Source organism: Microcaecilia unicolor, chromosome 6 (genome assembly GCF_901765095.1).
Source record: "Microcaecilia unicolor chromosome 6, aMicUni1.1, whole genome shotgun sequence".
Lineage (NCBI taxonomy): Eukaryota > Metazoa > Chordata > Amphibia > Gymnophiona > Siphonopidae > Microcaecilia > Microcaecilia unicolor.
The window spans coordinates 330,321,059-330,340,874 of NC_044036.1; the positions used below are offsets into that span (position 1 = coordinate 330,321,059).

The window sequence follows — 19,816 nt, forward strand, 5'->3', positions numbered from 1 at the left end:
GGGACCCCAATCCCCGCCAGCTGAAAAGGTTCTCTTCTTCCCGCGAAGGCTTTGTTCTGTTTCTGACGTCCTGCACGTTGTACGTGCAGAACGTCAGACTCACAGAAACAGAACGAAGCCTGGCTGATCTGCAAATTGGAGTTACCGCCTGGTTACCGCATGGCCCTTGTGGTAATTTCAATTTTGGCGTGCGTCCACTATGCGCATCTGAAAAATATTTTTGTATTTTCCGGTGCGCGGCAGCTACGCATGTCAAGTGGCATTTTGATGTGCATAGACCATTACCGCCTGGTTACCGCGTGAGACCTTACCGCTAGGTCAATGGCTTGCGGTAAGGTCACAGACCCAAAATGGCTGCGCGGCAATTTTCATGTTGCCGCATGTCCGTTTTCGGCAAAAAATTTTTAAAAAGGCATTTTTTTTGTGGGTGCGCTAAAAAATAATTCTGCGTGCACTCCCAAAACACGCGTCTACACTACCGCAGACCATTTTTCAGCGCACCTTAGTAAAAGGACCCCTTAATCATGAGGTGGAAGCTATGTAGATTCAACTCTGGCCACCTTGATGGGCAGATTGGATGGACCATACGGGTCTTTATCTGCCGACATTTACTATGTTGCTATTGGCATCTGTTTTCCTAGTATTGGCAGTGGCCATCAGTCCTTTTTTTTAATTGCTGAACTCCAGTGGCTGAATTATGCCTGGATTTCAGTGCTAGGTATTGGCACTGAACAGCTGGGCAGTTGGTGGCCTGCCAGGAGATATCCAGGTACCCAAGAAACTGTCACGCAAGTGGCAGCTCCCATAAGTCATTCACAACTGGTACTTGCATACAGGGTTCTGTTTTTATCCACGTAGTACATAAGTACATAAGTATTGCCACACTGGGAAAGACCAAAGGTCCATCGAGCCCAGCATCCTGTTTCCAACAGTGGCCAATCCAGGTCACAAATACCCGGCAAGATCCCAAAAATGTACAAAACATTTTATACTGCTTATCCCAGAAATAGTGGGTTTTCCCCAAGTCCATTTAATAACGGTCTATGGACTTTTCCTTTAGGAAGCCGTCCAAACCTTTTTTAAACTCCGCTTAGCTAACCGCCTTTACCACATTCTCTGACAACGAATTCCAGAGTTTAATTACACGTTGAGTGAAGAAAAATTTTCTCCGATTCGTTTTAAATTTACTACATTGTAGCTTCATCGCATGCCCCCTAGTCCTAGTATTTTTTGAAAGCGTTAACTTAGGACAACCTTTATGCTGTCCTAAATTCACTGGAGAGTTAGCCAGGTAAAGATGGTCCCCCTGTATGCAAATACCAAGTAGTGAATGACATTGGGGGCTGCTTCTTGCGATGACGGTTTCTTGGAAGATAAGCAGCAGGGTGGTTTTACCATTGCCTTTACCGTCCGAGTACCACTGCTGAATTTCGGCAGTACGTGGGTATCTCCTTCCCAGATCACTCTGGCACTAGCCGGATAGAGTCTCAATGGTCTCGCTGTCTTTTTAGTAGCACTATACAGTTTTCTACTACTGAATATCTGTGACTAAGATGCTATTTAAAATTTACCATTGACTTAAAAAAACGAGTAAATATTTCTCCCCTTCCCACCTACCTTCTCGATCCAAGGTTTAACAGATAAGTAGGGTTTAATTTGTCATATAAATCAAAGCTTTAAAATTAAATATCCTCTATATGGTTTCCAAAGTTAAAGCTGAGTCCAGTGTAATTCCCCAAATTTTTACTGGTCAATATTCAGCCGGCAACGGGTTAGCATTTTATTTTTAGAAAAAGCTTACTGGGCGGACACCAGCATTGAATATCCCTGTCTGTTCTGCCAGAAAGCAGCTGCAGGGACCTATGTGGATCCCAACTGATTATTTCTTTATTTAACCAGACAACTGCATAAGACACTTAGGGCTAGGTTTACGTGGAGGGGCATAATCAAACGGGGACGACCATCTCTAAGGATGCCCATCTCTGAGGACGTCCCCGCGAATGGGCGGGGCATCCCATATTATCGAAACAAGATGGGTGTCCATCTTTCGTTTCGATAATACGGTCGGGGACCCCAAATCTCAACATTTAGGTCGACCTTAGAGACGGTCGACATAAATGTTGAGATGGTCGACCTTAGAGATTGGCGACCTCGATTTTCGCCGATAATGGAAACCGAGGACGCCCATCTCAAAAATGACCAAATCCGAGGCATTTGGTTGTGGGAGGAGCCAGCATTCGTAGTGCACTGGTCCCCCTCACATGCCAGGACACCAACCGGGCACCCTAGGGGGCACTGCAGTGGACTTCACAAATTGCTCCCAGGTGCATAGCTCCCTTACCTTCGGTGCTGAGCCCCCCAAACCCACTCCCCACAACTGTACACCACTACCATAGCCCTTAGAGGTGAAGGGGGGCACCTACATGTGGGTACAGTGGTTTTTGGGTGGGTTTTGGAGGGCTCACATTTACCACCACAAGTGTAACAGGTTGGGGGGGATGGGCCTGGGTTCGCCTGCCTGAAGTGTACTGCATCCACTAAAAACTGCTTCAGGGACCTGCATACTGCTGTGATGGAGCTGGGTATGACATTTGATGCTGGCATAGAGGCTGTCAAAAATGTTTTTAAATTTTTTTGGGGGGGTGGGAGGGGGTTGGTGACCACTGGGGGAGTAAGGGGAGGTCATCCCTGATTCCCTCTGGTGGTCATCTTCACTACGCTGCCTCCCTCCCTCCCTCCGAGTTTCAGGGTCCCTTCCTCCCTCCCAGTTCCAGGATCAGCGTCCCTCCCTTCCTCCCCTCATACGTGCTCCCGTTACGTGCTGGTGGGTCGTGTGCTCTTGTTAGCGGGAAAGGGCTTCCTTGCTTACAGTGGACTTCGCCATCCCCCCTCCCCCCCCCCGAGTTTTTAGAAAAAATGGTGCCTATGCGCCTCCCCTGCCTGCTCTCCCCGTCCGCATGGTCACCTTACTGCCCTGAAGTGCTGTTATCTCTCCGGCACCAGCGATTCCCATAGTCAGTGCTGTTTCAGGGTCCCTCTCTCCGAGTGTTCTTCCGGCGGCGGGTGCGGCTCCTGATCGCCGCTGCCTGGCTGCTGCTGCCCGCCCTGCTCTTTCCCATCGCCATCCCCGCCCCGCCCACTCCCAGGACAGCCCCGCCCCCCAGGGGTGTGGCCACAATGGCTACGGTGACTTCAGCCTGTGCTACGGAGCCTAGCAGACCAACTCCGAAGAAGTCACGGACACAGGCAGCAAGACGCATAGAACGTTGGAGGTGAGAATTATTATATAGGATGTTATATGTATGTTTTTATACTTGTTTTTATTTTGTAGTTTTTACCCCTGATGCAGCCTTAGGGCAAAACGTGGCCACGCTGGGTAACCGTTTCAATAAATCACTTATTATTTTAATTGATCTGCCATTTTTTGTCACTTGTATCTGAGCAGATTTTGTTGTTTTAGTATCATGAAAATCTGACTGGCTGGGAAACCTCCAGGACCAGGTTTGGGAATCACTGCCTTAGATATTTATTTATTTATTTATTTATTGCATGTGTATCCCACATTTTCCCACCTTTTTGCGGGCTCAGTGTGGCTTACAATATGATATAAATGATGGAAATACAATATGTTACAACTTGGTTATGGATTACATTGTGCAGAGTTATGCGAGACAATCGAAGTAACGTTAAGGAATATAACAATGGAACACAAACATTGAAACATTGGAAGGAGACAATGGGAAGCTTACAGGGCAATGTTAAGGTATGAAGACATATGGTATATATATTTCTGTGAGTAGAGGTATAAGTGATGTGAGATTACGGGGATGAGAGTTCAGAAGTGGATGTATGATGCATTAGTGAACAGTGAGTGTGGACTTTATGTGTTTCGGCTCTTTCCGTAGATTTTTTCAAAAAGATGGGTCTTCAATAATTTGCGGAAGGAAGCTTGCTCGGGGATCGTTCTTAGGTTGCGCGGCAGTGTATTCCAGAACTGCGTGCCCATGTGAGAAAAGGTTGACGCGTGTAGCGTCTTATATTTCAAGCCCTTGCAATTGGGGAAGTGGAGGTTGAGGAAGGTTCGGGATGATCTTTTGGCGTTTCTGGGTGGTAAGTCTATTAACTCAGACATGTAGGCTGGGGCTTCGCCGTGAATGATTTTGTGGACTAATGTGCATACTTTAAAAGTGACGCGTTCCTTGAGTGGAAGCCAGTGTAGTTTCTCTCGTAATGGCTTTGCACTTTCATATTTTGGTTTTCCGAAGATGAGTCTGGCTGCTGTATTCTGGGCTGTTTGAAGTTTCTTCAGTATTTGCTCTTTGCAACCTGCTTATAGTGAGTTGCAGTAATCCAGATGGCTGAGTACGAGGGATTGCACTAGGCTGCGAAAGACGGATCTTGGGAAGAATGGTTCTTGCCCCCTGATAACAGGCATAAGCTGAAACATGGCCATATCAGGCACTATTAAATAGTGACTCTTTCTATACTGCTGTGGATTGTGTTCTGATATTCAACTCCTTCTCGGCTTTTGCCACTATTTTTCTATCTCATACAATTACCCTGGAGCCTGTATCATGGAAATCATTGCTGGGTTTTTTTTTTAAAAAGTACATAAGTATTGCCATACTGGGAAAGACCAAAGGTCCATCGAGCCCAGTGGAGGAGTGGCCTAGTGGTTACGGTGGTGGATTTGGTCCCGGGGAACTGAGGACGTGAGTTAAATTCTCACTTCAGGTACAGGCAGCTCCTTGTGACTCTGGGCAAGTCACTTAACCCTCCATTGCCCCATGTAAGCTGCATTGAGCCTGCCATGAGTGGGAAAGCGCAGTGTACAAATGTAACAAAAATAAAATAGATACTATTGGAGATTCTACATGGAATGTTGCTACTATTGGAGATTCTACATGGAATGTTGCTATTCCACTAGCAACATTCCATGTAGAAGGCTGCACAGGCTTCTGTTTCTGTGAGTCTGACGTCCTGCACGTATGTGCAGGACGTCAGACTCACAGAAGCAGAAGCCTGCGCGGCCACATTGGTGATCTGCAAGGGCCGACTTCTACATGGAATGTTGCTAGTGGAATAGCAACATTCCATGTAGAATCTCAAATAGTAGCAACAGTGGAGGAGTGGCCTAGTGGTTAGGGTGGTGGACTTTGGAACTGAGGAACTGAATTCGATTCCCACTTCAGGCACAGGCAGCTAGCTCCTTGTGACTCTGGGCAAGTCACTTAACCCTCCATTGCCCCATGTAAGCCATACTGAGCCTGCCATGAGTGGGAAAGCACGGGGTACAAATGTAACAAAAATAAAAAAAATCCTGTTTCCAACAGTGGCCAATCCAGGTCACAAATACCTGGCAGAAATCCCAAAAAGTACAAAACATTTTATACCGCTTATCCCAGAAATAGCAGTGGATTTTCCTCGTCCATTTAATAACGGTCTATGGACTTGTCCTTTAGGAAGACGTCCAAACCTTTTTTAAACTCCGCTAAGCTAACCGCCTTTACCACATTCTCTGGCAACGAATTCCAGAGTTTAATTACACGTTGAGTGAAGAAACATTTTCTCTGATTCGTTTTAAATTTACTACATTGTAGCTTCATCGCATGCCCCCTAGTCCCAGTATTTTTGGAAAGCGTATACAGACGCTTCACATCTACCCTTTCAACTCCACTCATTATTTTATAGACCTCTATCATATCTCCCCTCAGCCGCCTTGTCTCCAAGCTGAAGAGCCCTAGTCGCTTTAGCCTTTCCTCATAGGGAAGTCGTTCCATCCCCGCTATCATTTTAGTCGCCCTTCTCTGCATCTTTTCTAATTCCACTATATATCTTTTTTGAGATGTGGCGACCAGAATTGAACACAATATTCGAGGTGCGGTCGCACCATGGAGCGATACAAAGGCATCATAACAGCCTCATTTTTGTTTTCCATTCCTTTCCTAATAATACCTAACATTTTATTTGCTTTCTTAGCCGCAGCAGCACACTGAGCAGAAGGTTTCAATGTATCATCAACGACGACACCTAGATCTCTTTCTTGATCCGTGACTCCTAACGTGGAACCTTGCATGACGTAGCTATAATTCGGGTTCCTCTTTCCCACATGCATCATTTTGCACTTGCTCACATTAGACGCCCAGTCTCCCAGTCTCGTAAGGTCCTCTTGTAATTTTTCACAATCCTTCCGCGATTTAACGACTTTGAATAACTTTGTGTCATCAGCAAATTTAATTACCTCACTAGTTACTCCCATCTCTAGGTCATTTATAAATATGTTAAAAAGCAGCGGTCCCAGCACAGAGCCCTGGGGAACCCCACTAACTACCCTTCTCCATTGAGAATACTGACCATTTAGCCCTACTCTCTGTTTTCTATCTTTTAACCAGTTTTTAATCCACAATAGAACACTACCTCCTATCCCATGACTCTCCAATTTGTCTCTGGAGTCTTTCATGAGGTACTTTGTCAACCGGCTCCCCTTTATCCACATGTTTGTTCACCCCTTCAAAGAAATGTAGTAGATTGGTGAGGCAAGATTTCCCTTCACTAAATCCATGTTGACTTTGTCTCATTAATCCATGCTTTTGAATATGCTCTGTAATTTTGTTCTTAATAATAGTCTCTCCCATTTTGCCCGGCACCTACGTCAGACTCACCGGTCTATAATTTCCCGGATCTCCTTTGGAACCTTTTAAAAAAATCGGGGTTCCATTGGCCACCCTCCAACTTCCGGTACCACGCTCGATTTTAAGGATTAATTTCTTTATTTTGAGATGTTGGCATGGAAAGCATGTATTTAAATATAATTGGGAAAGAATCCACTTTACGATATCCTGCTTTCGGAGGCTTGTCTAGATAAAATGGTCAGATCACGACATCTTAAATGACGCAACATCAAGAAAACACGGCAAAAATCAAAACACAAGAGAAGCTGTAAAGAAGAAGAAAACTTCAAAATGTAGTTGCTATGATTTCCAAAACTCATAACTTGTAAACTACAAATGAAAGCTGGTTTATATATATATCGTATCACACTGGTGATCCTTATGAAAAATGCAACAAGAACGTTGTGAGGTCTGAATTAGGTTTTCTCTCAAGACATGTGAAAAAAATCCTTTAAGGGTGAGGCCCATGACTGTACGTCACATTGGCCTTCACATGAAAATGAATCTGTTGGTGAAAGGCGAGGGGGGGAATGTACAGTACTCATACACACAGACTCCAATTAAATCATTTACTTGGGCAGCTGCTAAGTTTCTGTGCCAAGAAAAGAAAACACAGTTGGTGGAGTTTAACTTCTGCTCGACCATAAATCTTGGATGCATGGCCCCTGTGCACTTGGGTGTAAGATTTGAGTAAAGCCTATATACTGTGACCTGCCAGTTAATTCAGCTTCTTGCTACTTAGATGTAATTAGGCAAGAAAAATGCATCCTTAAATGCATGGCTGTTTGGCTAAGGGCTGCTGCTTCTTCCTGGAGTGGGAAGGTCGCAACAGTCTCCACAGCCCCTGGAGAAGAAATTGCTGTGCAACGTTGACACCTAGTGGACGCACTTAGGGCCCATGACTGTAGGATTCTAGAAGAGGGACCCTGGTGTGGGATCCATTAACGCGTATCAAAGTAGGGGAAAAAAAATCCGTGGACGGTTACAGATGGGGCCAGATCCTACTCTTGGTTCAAATTGGTCAAGAAAATAACGACCGACTTTGTCACCGCAGCACAGTTGCCAGGTTTAATCCATGGTGTCCCTGCAAGATGGTTTCTGATCCTGTAAAGAGGGCACTAGTTAAGAACTTTGGGGCCCTTTTTTTTTAAAAGCTTAGGGGTCTTTTTACCAAGCTGCGGTCGTGAGGACATGTGTCTTCAGGGCCGCCAAGAGGGGGGGGACAGGGGGGACAAAATTCCCTGGGCCCAGGCCTCCAGGGGGGGCCTGGCCCGCCCGCCCTCCGTCGCTCCCTGGCATTGAACTTAAGCGCCTCACCTTCGAAAGCGCAGCAAGCAGCGGCAGACCACTCCTTCCTGCCGTGTCCCTCCCTCGCCTCATGTAACTTCCGCAAGGGCGGGACACGGAAGGAAGGAGTGGTCTGCCGCTGCTGGCTGCACTTTCGAAGGTGAGGCGCTTAAGGTCTGTGCAGTGGGTCCGGGATTGGAGAGAGGGCCCGGTGGCGGGTGGAGGGGGGCCCAGTGACCTCAGGTGGGGGGCCCCGGGGGCAGCCTTGTCCCGGGCCTGGCCCAGTCTCTTGGCGGCCCTGTGTGTCTTTGGCATGCGCTAGGCCATTTTTTGTTTACCGTGGCTGGGAAAAAAGGCATTTTTCAATGGAGCGGTAAATGGCCGTGCGCTAAAATGAAAGGCATTGCATGGCTATTTACTGCCCTGAGCCCTTACCGCCACCCAATGACCTAGCAGTAAGGGGTCACGTACTACTTGCGTGGTAATCGTGCAGCTCACACCAATGTGGGCACGCTGCCGATTACCGCTGGGAACACCCCCCCCCCTCCCCACGGTAGAAAATATAAAACTATTTTCTACCGTGGGAACCGGCACGTGCCAACTTTGGAATTACCACCGGACACCCTGGCAGTATTGCTGATTTGGCACGTGCTACCTGCGCATTCGCCCTACCGCTGCTTTGTAAAAGGACCCCTAACTGCGTTCTAAGAAACCCATTTTATACCTATGGGCTTCTTGGCGTTGTGCACATTAATTCCGTTGGAGCGCACTAACCTTTATTAAAAGGGACCCTTTGCGTTGGCAGCATCGTTGAAATGGTTGTCTAACACTAACTTTACCAGTTTGAACTCTGGTTTTATGTCCCAATCGGTTTGTTACCATGCTGTATCAGTAAAAGCCATAGAGATGAGGATTAGAATGTCCTTCCTCGGTCGCCAGTGTTTTCGCTTACTGTGCACATTCAGGAGATGTAGTGGGCAGTGTGGAGGTGTAAGTATTTCAGGTATGTGATCTACACACACATGCTAGTGTCTGTCAGAAAGGGGAGAGCAGAGTCGTGCTGTGCTTTTCTACAGAGATAGCTTTCTAGTCCAGCCATTCACATTTTCTAAAGCTATATTTCAGAAGATTTTTATGTACTTTAGGCAGAAACCTCTAAAGTTTCACCTTGGTTAGATGGCAGAGACCTCTAGTGGTGGTACTGAAATATTATATTGTGACCTGTTTGTACACTGGCAAGAGGGTTCTCCTGACCAGTGAGGTAATGGTAGGAGGAAACCTGTCTTTGGAGGGAAACTGGGTTATATATAAATACCAAGTCCATCACACATTGCCTATCTTTGGTTCACCAAGCATTGTATCATACAGCCAGTGGTAAAGGGTCTTTGGCAGGCCCTATCCATGGAACCACAATGCCTGGGTGATCTGGTGCAAAATAAAGTAACAGGAGAGAAAAAGAGAGAGTGAGCGTCTGTTGCATGCAGGGGAGCAGCAGGGAACCTCTGATCCTCGAAAAGGTCAGCAGACAATATAGCAGAGGTCCAGGGCCGGTCTTAGGGTCTCTGGCGCCCCCTGCAGGTGATGAGTTGGCGCCTGCGGGCCTCCCCTCCGGTGCCCGCGTGCCCCTGCCCCCCCAGCATCTCCTTTCTCTCTTCTCCCACCCTGCCCCTGTCCAGCGATTCTCCTTCGCCCGAATCGTCCCCATCCCCCGCCGCCCTTGGCGCTTTAAATCTTTAATTTACCTCCTTTCCAGCAGCCGCGTCATTTGAAAGCCCTGCCCCGTCTCTAGCCTTCCCTCCCTTCGTGAGTTCGTTCTGCAGTCCCGCCCTCGAGGAAATGACGTCAGAAGGCGGGACTGCGGAACGAACTCACGAAGGGAGGGAAGGCTAGAGACGGGGCAGGGCTTTCAAATGACGCGGCTGCTGGAACGGAGGTAAATTAAAAGATTTAAAGCACCAAGGGCGGCGCGGTATGGCGGCGCAGCACCGCAGCGGCACCCTTGAAGGCAGGCGCCCCCCTGCAGCGCTTACCCCGCTTACCGGGTTTGACCGGCCCTGCAGAGGTCCTCCGGATTTGAGCAAAGAGGACCAGGCAGTTGGAAGAAACACCATCTGCGTCGGCATCTGAATTCAGTCCAGTTCTGCAAGAACTTGGGAAAAGGAGATGGAGGAGAGGAATTCTTTGAGCTAAGATTGAGAGTCCAGGACTAAAAAGGGCCGTAACTGATCATTTTTTTCTAATCTGCTGTTGAATTTTTTTTTTTTTAATTCACCCCTTAAGACTTTGAGAAAGCCCTTGATTGAGAACAATATCAGGCCTGGACTATGCCATTTGGGGAAGGGGGTGAAGAGAGTATGGATTTTTTTTTTTTTAGCCAATGGTCTCCTAGTTTTACTGGTCTGATCTGGAGCCCTAAACTCCCAGAGTTAAACCTTCAACAGCTATGTTTACCTCCCTAAAGCTGTGTCCCCAGCAGTCAACCAGCCAGGTTAACGGCATAAATAGAACCAAATAAGTCAGGCTTATCTTTTAACCTACAGATGGCCCTGGAAACCTGGAAATTCACTGCTGGTGCCCAGAGATGGCTCGGCAATGAATTTCCAGGTTTAACACTGATTGCCGCTGGCTGAATACCAGACTTTCAGTTTCTTTTATCAGTGAATAATATAATCTGATGTTTCAGATGACTTTGTAAACACCTCTTCATTGCAATGTTTGTGTGGCTGACTAGGTTCTAATAAGCTTGCTAGATGGATTAATTGTGTTCAGCATTATTGTCAGTGAAGCACCCCCAGGGGTCTGTACTGGGACTGGTGCTTTTCTTTAAATACATATAAATGATCTGGAAATGGGAATAATGATGAAACCAAATAGTTAAATTGTACGCAGATTATGAGGAACTGCAGGAGGACTTGAGGAGATTGGGAGACCTGGGCATCCAAACAGCAGATGAGTTTTAATGTGGACAAGTGCCAAGTAATGAACATTGGAAAGACTAGCCTGAGTCACAGCTACACGATGCTAGGTTCCACATTGTTTATTTATTATGATTTATTCACCGCCTTTTTGAAATTAGAAGTCACTATCCAGAAAAAAGATCTAGGCGTCGTTATAGGCCATATGTTAATTTTCTGCCCAACAATGTCAGGGCCACCGAGAGACTAGGCCAGGCCCGGGGCAAGGCTGCCCCATTCTCCACCCCCCCCCCCCCCCCGCCGCTGCCATCCCCCCATCGCTCCCCCCGCCGCTGCAGTCCCCAGTCTCACCTGCCTCCACAGCTCCGGGACCCCTGCATTCAAACCAGCAGTTGCAGATCGCCTCTCTTCTGGCCTTCCCTCCCTGTGTCCCGCCCTCGTCTGATGTAACTTCCGGTTTCCGCGAGGGCGGGACACAGGGAGAGAAGGCCTGAAGGGAGGCGAACTGTGACTGCCGCTTCGAATGCAGGGGGCCCGGAGCCAAGGAGGCAGGCAGGTGAGACCGGGGACTGCAGTGCCAGCAGCCTGACCCTGGCGCCGGGCCCCCCTTGGAGGCCCGGGCCTGCGGAATTTTGTCCCCCCTGCCCCCCCTCTCGGCGGCCCTGAACAATGTTAAGAATTATTAGGAAAGGAATAGAAAAGAAAACAAAGAATATTATAATGGACTCTGCATCACTCCATGAGTATTGTGTGCAATTCTGGTCGCTGCTTCTCAAAAAAGATATAGCAGACTTAGAAAAGGTAGAGAGAAGAGTGACCAAACCTTCCCCCACCGTTGCCTACCTTTGCTGGCGGGGGACCCCAACCCCCACCAGCCGAGGTCCTCTTCTTCCTTCGTTCTGTTTCTGAGTTTGACGTCCTGCACCAGCAAAGGTAGGCGAAGGTGGGTTGATGGCAGGTTGGCGGCGGGAGGGGGGTCGAGAGTGTCGTCGGCAAGGAGGTCCAGGGCCAAATCTACGGGGGCCCAGGCCCCCGTGGCCCCACGTAGCTTCGCCCCTGCTTCACAGTTAATGCTTGTAGTGGCAGAAACCTCCATTTAGTTCAGCCTTAGGTTATTGAGCCCACCCAGGACACCCCCTCTCTGCACGGGTCCTGGTGGGGGTAGAAGCAACCAAAGACCATGTGCTCAGTGCAACCATAACTTTTGTAAATTCCAAACTCCACCCCTAGAGTCGTTCAATAACCAGAAACATTTCCCTCAGCAGCTTTCTCATAAACAGTCCCCTTGGGGCTGGGCCTCTTGCCCTAAGATCACTCCCTCCCCCTAGTGACTCTGAAGGAGGGGTCTCTCATCAGTTTAGTAATTCTCCATTATAATGGGGGATTACAAGGGGATAGACCAGGGGCGTAGCCAGCCTTCCGTGGGTGAGGGGTCCAGAGCCCGGGGGGAGGGGGCACATTTTAGCCCTCCCCCCGGCGCCGCCCCCCCACCGGCAACATTGCCGCCCCCCCTCCCGCCACGAACCCGCCGCCGCTGCAGCCTACCTTTACTTTTGCTGGCGGGGGATACCACTCCCCGCCAGCCGACGTCTTCTTCTCAGTCGCTTCCTGCTCTTCAATTACGTGTGCAGGACGTCAGCAAACAAATTGAAGAGCAGGAAGGACTGAGAAGACGTCGGCTGGCAGGGAGTGGGATCCCCCGCCAGCAAAAGTAAAGGTAGGCGGCGGCGGGGGCGGGTTTGCCGGGAGGGGGGTCCTGGGGTGAATCTGCGGGGGCCCCGGCCCCCTCAGGCCCCACGTAGCTACGCCACTGGGATAGACTGAATCTATACTATACTATAAAAACTACGCACGACTTGACAACCTTCCGGAAGTTACTGAAGACGTACCTGTTCAAAGAGACTTACAAAAAGAATCCTCCTTAATGACTTGTTTCCTAATCTATACCAGAACCAACCAATATTGATCCCTTCTGATTTGATTATTTTATCATATTATCATTATTGAACATTACACTTTTTCCTACTCTCACTTGTATGTTATATATTATCATTTTATTTACCCTACCTACCTGTTATTCTTGTACATTAACTGTGACAATATGCTGAACCTCTTACTCTGTTAATGCTGATGCCATTGCTATACAATGTAAGCCACATTGAGCCAAAGACACACAGGGCCGCCGAGAGACTGGGCCAGGCCCGGGACAAGGCCGCCCTCGGGCCCCCCCCCCCCCACCCAAGGTCACTGGGCCTCCCTCCACCCACCACCGGGCCCTCTCTCCACCTACGCGTTGCTGAATTGTTGACATATTGAGATTGAGCCATCATTTAATTGAGCAGCGGCGTGCAGTTGGGCGTTCTCTCCCTGATGAAGCTTGACCCAGCGAAACGGGACCGTTGGGGAGGCCCTCAGTATAAGCTGCAACAAAGCTAAGTGGCTTTGCTCTATATGTTTGGCTGCTTTTTTTGTATCACATTATATTCATGTATTTACATTTGTGTGAACACCATGGAAGGAGGTTGGTATGGACCTATGATTAAAATATGGTGGCATTATATGTAATCTTATTAAGTGAGATCAAGATTAAGTTGTCACCAGTCTGAGGTCCTGTCCTCCGGATACAAATGCAGCAAATAAATAAATAAATAAATATCTCCTATGAGAAAAAACTAGAGAAATTGGAACCAGCTTAGAGAGGAGATGGCTGAGGGGGGGGGGGGGGGGGGAGACGATAAAGATGTATAAAATCCTTAGTAGACTGAAACTGATAAATGCATATCAAATTGCTTATTCTTTCAAAAAATACAAAGACTAGGGGACATACCACAAGGTTACTAAGTACATTTAAAACAAATCAGGACAGCTTTTTTATTTTAATCACTCTGTATAATTTAAGCTCTGGAATCCATTGCTGGAGGATGCGTAAAAAAGATGGACAAGTTCTCAGAGGAAACGTCCATAAACTGTTAAATTGGAGAGTCATTGCATAATATATCAAGTTTCTGTCTTTAAGTTTTCTTTTCATTTTATTCTAATATTTGTTCCAAATGCTTTTGCTTGGAAGTGGATAATTGCATACAAAAAAAATAAAGGGGGAAAAAAATTCTCCCTGTAGATAAACGGTTACCCTTTGAGAAAAATGAACTTGGAGTGAGCCAGCCATGTGGCTTGGTGGCAGTAGCCCAGTTCATTTCTTGACTCTTGCCCCTTCGCAACCTGGTCTGTATGGAGAAGTCTTGGCCGTCGCCAAGGGTGGCACTGAGATAGAAGGTTCTGGAAGAAGCCCTGCTGGTGGTGTATGGCTCCCAATCTCAGGATTATTGCTGCCGTAAGCAGACAATGAACAGCGTCAGGGAGAGTATGTTAAAAATTATTCATGACCATCTAAACTCCAGGCGATCATTAAAGACCTATCTGTTTTGCAAGTCTACCCTACTGACCCAACTTAAATGCCTCAACTCTGCAATGCATCAAAACCTTACATCGTATTGGACATTATATATTCCTTATTTCCTTGACCCTTATTGTACTTGTATACCCTTACCTTACCCTTATTTTATACTGTATTTGTTTAACATCTTACATCTTACGGTATTATGTAAGCCACATTGAGCCTGCTATACCCTCCCAGTGCTCAGAACAGTGCACAAACAAATCCTGATCTTACCACTGGAAACATACTACAAGCTTCAGAGCTTTTTTGTGGGGGTACTTGGGGGTACTCAGTACCGGCAACTTTTCCATTGTCTGTTAAAATTGATCCATGGACCCCAAGTTTTAATGAAAGAGCTCAGGCTCTACACACCAATTCTGCCTTGCCATAGATTCTGTGACTGGTTGCAGGGGGCCTGGCTATTGTGAGGTGGGTCCCTCAATGATCTAGTGGGGGGTGGTGGGGAGGAGGAGGGTTGAAGAGAGGATTTCTTAAGAGATTCTGTTTAAAATCTTTGATTTGTTTCGGAAGTGGAAGGAAGCCTGTGCAAACCTTTAAGTGCTGGTACTGAGAAACAAATGTGTGCAAGCCTGAGCGAACCCAAAAGTGAAAACACACACTGATGCCCGTTTTCTGCACTTAAATATAAGCCTTTCAAATGAAAAAAAATTTAAAAGCTTATATTTAAAGCTGTAGAAGAGTGGCACTGATATGTGCTTCAGTTCAGGGTTTACCTGAGCATGCGAACGAGCTACGCTTACTACAAAACTCTTGTGCACACGTGCCAGGCACGTTCCTCCCCCTTGCTTTTTTTTTTTAATTAGTAGAAGTCGTCGATTGAGAAATCAGACACACATATACAATAACTAAAACCTCTACAAATGTATAAAAGGTAAGTACAGTGTCCAATCTGCACTACCCAAGCTGCAAAGGACTCAAATACAAATCAACTTACACATCCAGTTTCTCCTACATAAGCACACAACTGTGGAACGCATTACCAAAAGCCTTGAAAACTACGTACAACCACCTAAACTTCCGGAAAAAAATTAAAACTAACCTGTTTAAAAAGGTATACCCTACCGATCCAACATAAATGCCTGATCTCTGCAACATAAGAAAACTAAAGTACGTAATGGACATAACACAACTCTTCCGTTGAACGATTCCCTAGTGTGGCTGTGCCACATGAACTTTATCTTACCACAGTATCACTTTGTATTGGTTTACACCGGAGTCTGCAAACACCTCTCTGGTACTATGTAAGCCACATTGAGCCTACAAATAGGTGGGAAAATGTGGGATATAAATGTAACAAATAAACAAGTAATAAAATAAATCACTCCATAACAACAATTCTTTTATCTTTTTTTTTTTTCCGAACACAAAGGTCAGAATATAATGATACAAAAAATTAAAGAATATATATATCAGACCTGGAAAAGTTAGTCCCCCCTCAAACTACCCTTATCCACCTCCCCCTTACGTTTGGTCTCACGCATATAATTTGAATGCCATTAGCTCTGAGCATTGGAGGGCTACATTTCTGTGCTGTTCTTGCAGTATGGGATTGGCGCTGTTCACTTTAGCAGCGAGAGCTGTGAGCATTGGGATCTTGGTGTGTTAACATAGACCCTGAATGGCACCAGAATCCCAGCACTGGTTTCAGTTAAGCTGGCAAAAGTGTAAAGGAGGAAATACCGAGGCCCCCCACCTCAAAATGTACTAAGAAGCACTGTCTTCTCATGCAACTATCTCACTGATACGTGAAGGGGTTATTTTAGAAGTGTGGATCACGTAGAAGTACAAAAAGTGATTTTTGAAAGCTGCTATTCACAAGTGAAGATCCACATTTGCAGAGATTGAAAGGGTGGGGCAAAAGGCTACAAGCGTTTCCCATGTCACAAAGGGAATGTGTCTATGGAGAAAAATAACCCCCTTCCCCACTTAGGTTTTTCACCAGCTTAGAGCTGTGCATGGATTTTTAAAAAGTGCTCATTCAGCCAGGGTTTTGCATAAGGGATTAAGGGAGTCTTTTACTAAAATTTAGCTCAAGACCTCGAGTTATCTGCAGCAGGGCCCATAGGAATAAAATGGGCCCTGCTGCAGGTAACTTGAGCTAAGCTTTAGTAAAAGACCCCCTTAGGGAGTCACTTTCCTTAATCCCCCATTGTCTTTCTGTCTCCAAAGTGAAGCAACAAATATTGCAGTCTCTCTATTTACTTGGTAGCACTTACACATGTGCTTTTTTAATATTAATTTTTGCTGACACTCAATAAAAATTGCTTTAACTATAAAATGGGCTAACTACATGTGAAAGTGGTACCACTAAAACACAGACGTTGCAAAATTGCCACTTCACACGAAAGCTACTGATTTTATCTATGAGTATATTTCTAAAATGGCTGCTTCCTGCTTTGCATGCTGGAAAATACATGTGCACTCCCACAGGTATTTTGTCGTCCTCGCCTCTTCTAAAATACTGACGGAATTAAGAATGTCCTAACTTGAACTTCTCAAGTCTGATCTCTACGTTCTTTATAAAATGGGTTTCATAATTTATGAAAAATGATACATCTTGATCGGCTTTTCAGGAGTCTTACGTAGAGAGGTGTGGTAGCCGTGTTAGTCCACTCTTAAAGGTTATCAATAGAAATCAAACAAAATAAAACATGGCAAAGAAAATAAGATGATACCTTTTTTATTGGACATAACTTAATACATTTCTTGATTATCTTTCGAAGGTTGCCCTTCTTCATCAGATCGGAAGTCTTACTAAAGCGTGTTGAAGAATGGCTCTAATGGTGAATTTTGTAAACCAGAGATGAAAACTGAATGAATATAAAAAGCTATAGCATTTGTTCAAAAAGTGTAAAAAAAAACCAAACAAACTTTTGAAAATTATATTAAAGAATCAAGGATACTAACTATAAGATGGAAAAAGGAAGGAGGGGAGACAAATGGGCTAAGGATTTGAATAGTCTATGTACTACTGCTATTTAAAGGTGAAAAGCCACCCATGATGACACATGTTAAAAACTTTTTTTTTTTTTGCAAGGAATCATGAATCCAGGTCATGCTGAATGAAGGAATAACTTAATAGTGCAACAGGCTGAGAACCAGGGAAGACTCAGGACTCCCAATGTGACATTAAAGATGTTTATTGGGAGTCCTGAGCCTGTTTTCAAAGAGCTTGATCCAGGGGCGTAGCCAGACACCCAATTTTGGGTGGGCCTGGGCCCAACATGGGTGGGCAGAAGAACTCCATCCTGTCCCACAAGTGATTTGCTCTCTTGCCTGCATGTCATATGGTCTCTCAAACATCCCCCGCCCCTGCATACCTTTTAAGTAGCAGATTTCCACTGGCAGCAAGCAGCAACTAATACTACTGTTCATGTTGGCCCCACAGCCTTCCCTCTGATGCAACTTCCTGTTTTCACATAAATTGGAATACATCACAGGGAAGGCTGTGGGGCCAGTATGAACAGTATGTATCAGTCCCTGCTTGCTGCAGGCGAAGATCTGCCATTTACAAGGTATGCAGGAGGGACAATTGTTGGGAGTTTTTGGCTGGTGGGCCTTGGGGATCCCTGCAAGCCACATCATAGGTGTGCTGCTACTTGGTGGGCCCACCCTTGGCTACGCCACTGGCCTGATCCAGTTCCCACTCCTTGTTTTTTGTCTCTTGACCTATGCATGCCTAGAAGAGAACACGCACATTGTAGAACACTACACTTCTGGAGCAGCTTCTGCAGGTGAAATGCTTTTGTACCTGTAATAAAGCACTTTACAAACCCTCAAGTACATAATGAGGGTGCACTAGATTTACTAAAAAGCACTATCATGTGCTAATATGCATTTGTGACTGACTCTACATGCACGTCTGAATCTTCTATCGAATGAAAAGCTAAGTGCCTTTTTTCCTTTACCATGACTTTGGGTGGATCCATTAAAATGTAACTTTCTGTGGAGTTTAAGCAGAATCTAGCATGAAAGGGTTTTTTTTTAATGCCGATGAAGAGATTATGACCCAGTTTAAATCTTCTTTACCCTGCAAATGTTTATTGGGTGGTGGTGTGGGTGCAGATGCTTTTTCCCTTTCTTACGTTTCTGCACTCCGCAGAAATATAGCGTTTCAATAGTACTTTGCAGATTACAAAAGGGAAGTTGTAAAACTTATTTCCTGTAGGTCCCATATTAAGCATTGAGACCTCTGTTGATAATGAGGTAGCATAATTCAGTAAATCCTATATGTAGACATTTACCACCAGCACTTTATGAAGATCTAATAAAAATGAAGTGACGCTGTTGTGTTCAGAGCAATGTTACAGTAAAAACAATGTTAAGTTTCAACTGAACCCGGTGTCTTCTAGCACCTGAAATGAGTACAATGGTAGAAACAAGAAGCCCATTTCATATGTTCACTTCTCTCCCATCCACCTTACGGGTGAACCTTCACTAAATCCAGAAATAAATAGACAGGTCCTACCTCCGGGTAGACTGAGTGGTCCACACCCTTTGCTGTTGGGATCTGGCTCCTGGATAAATATCCGTTTTGTGCACAACCGCCACAGACCAAAGTGAGCTACCTCACAAGTGACGTTCAGCTTCTCCACTTTTGGACTTAACACTGCCCAATGATCAGTCACCACGGCTGCCAACATTAAGGAAATTCCAATCAAGATGAAACAGAATGCCACCCTGATTCTGATGGCCTTGCCTTCCATTGCTGCTAAGGATGTGGGTGCTCGCAGTTGGAATCTTTTGCTTCCCCTGTTTGCTGCTTTCTTGGTCAAGGAGCTGCAAAAGTGAAGCCCTCACAGGCTGGATCTTGGCAGGTCTGAGCACTTCCAAATGTCACTCCCCCATCCCTGGGGCACACAAGTAGGGCGGCTGGTAGGCTGGAATGAACTTGGGCTATCTGGACAGCTGCTGGGGTATATCAGGAAAGTTTTGCAGTCAGGCTCGTGAGTGTGGATTCTATTAATGCATCTAATGAGTGAAGCAGGAATGACTGGGGCTGCTCTGGTTACACTTCATGCTTCCATGGTTTGCTCTGGGGATTTTATAATCTACTGGAATTGAACCTGATGCTGAGTGAAATTAATAACTGGTTTCTCTGGATTGTGCTCTTACGTGGTATATGTACAATGCTCAGCTTAGGCCTGCTTCAAGGATATAATATTCATAATGAATATACCCTGCTCTGCTGACATCTGAGGGTATCAAAACACTTTAGAGGAGTTATTTAAAAGGATTTATTCAGGTAGAAGCATCTGATACCTGGATAAGTCCAGCCAAGGCCACTGAAGATTTTTACAGACCACTTCTGCATTATCCGGACAGTGCCGAGCTGGTCCGGGAGTGGAGCTGGAGAGGAGGTCCTTCTTACCTACAAATGCACTCAGTCTGCTGCCCCTCACTATCTTTCTGTTGGATTATTTGTAGTAAATAATTAGCAGATTTTAGTACACACAGCTTCAGCTTTAGAAATGTTAATTTCTTTC

At 45.9% G+C, this 19,816-nt stretch overlaps 1 protein-coding gene across 1 annotated transcript in view; it reads right to left on the reverse strand.

Moving 5' to 3' along the window:
• Positions 1–19,223, reverse strand: part of CACNG1 (calcium voltage-gated channel auxiliary subunit gamma 1) — a 67,382-nt gene extending 48,159 nt beyond the window's left edge. Inside the window, exon 1 of the mRNA XM_030208452.1 lies at positions 18,799–19,223. Coding sequence (XP_030064312.1) covers positions 18,799–19,036 — 238 coding nt within the window. The 5' untranslated portion in view covers positions 19,037–19,223. The remainder of the gene's footprint in view (positions 1–18,798) is intronic.
• Between the last annotated feature and the right edge of the window lie 593 nt (positions 19,224–19,816).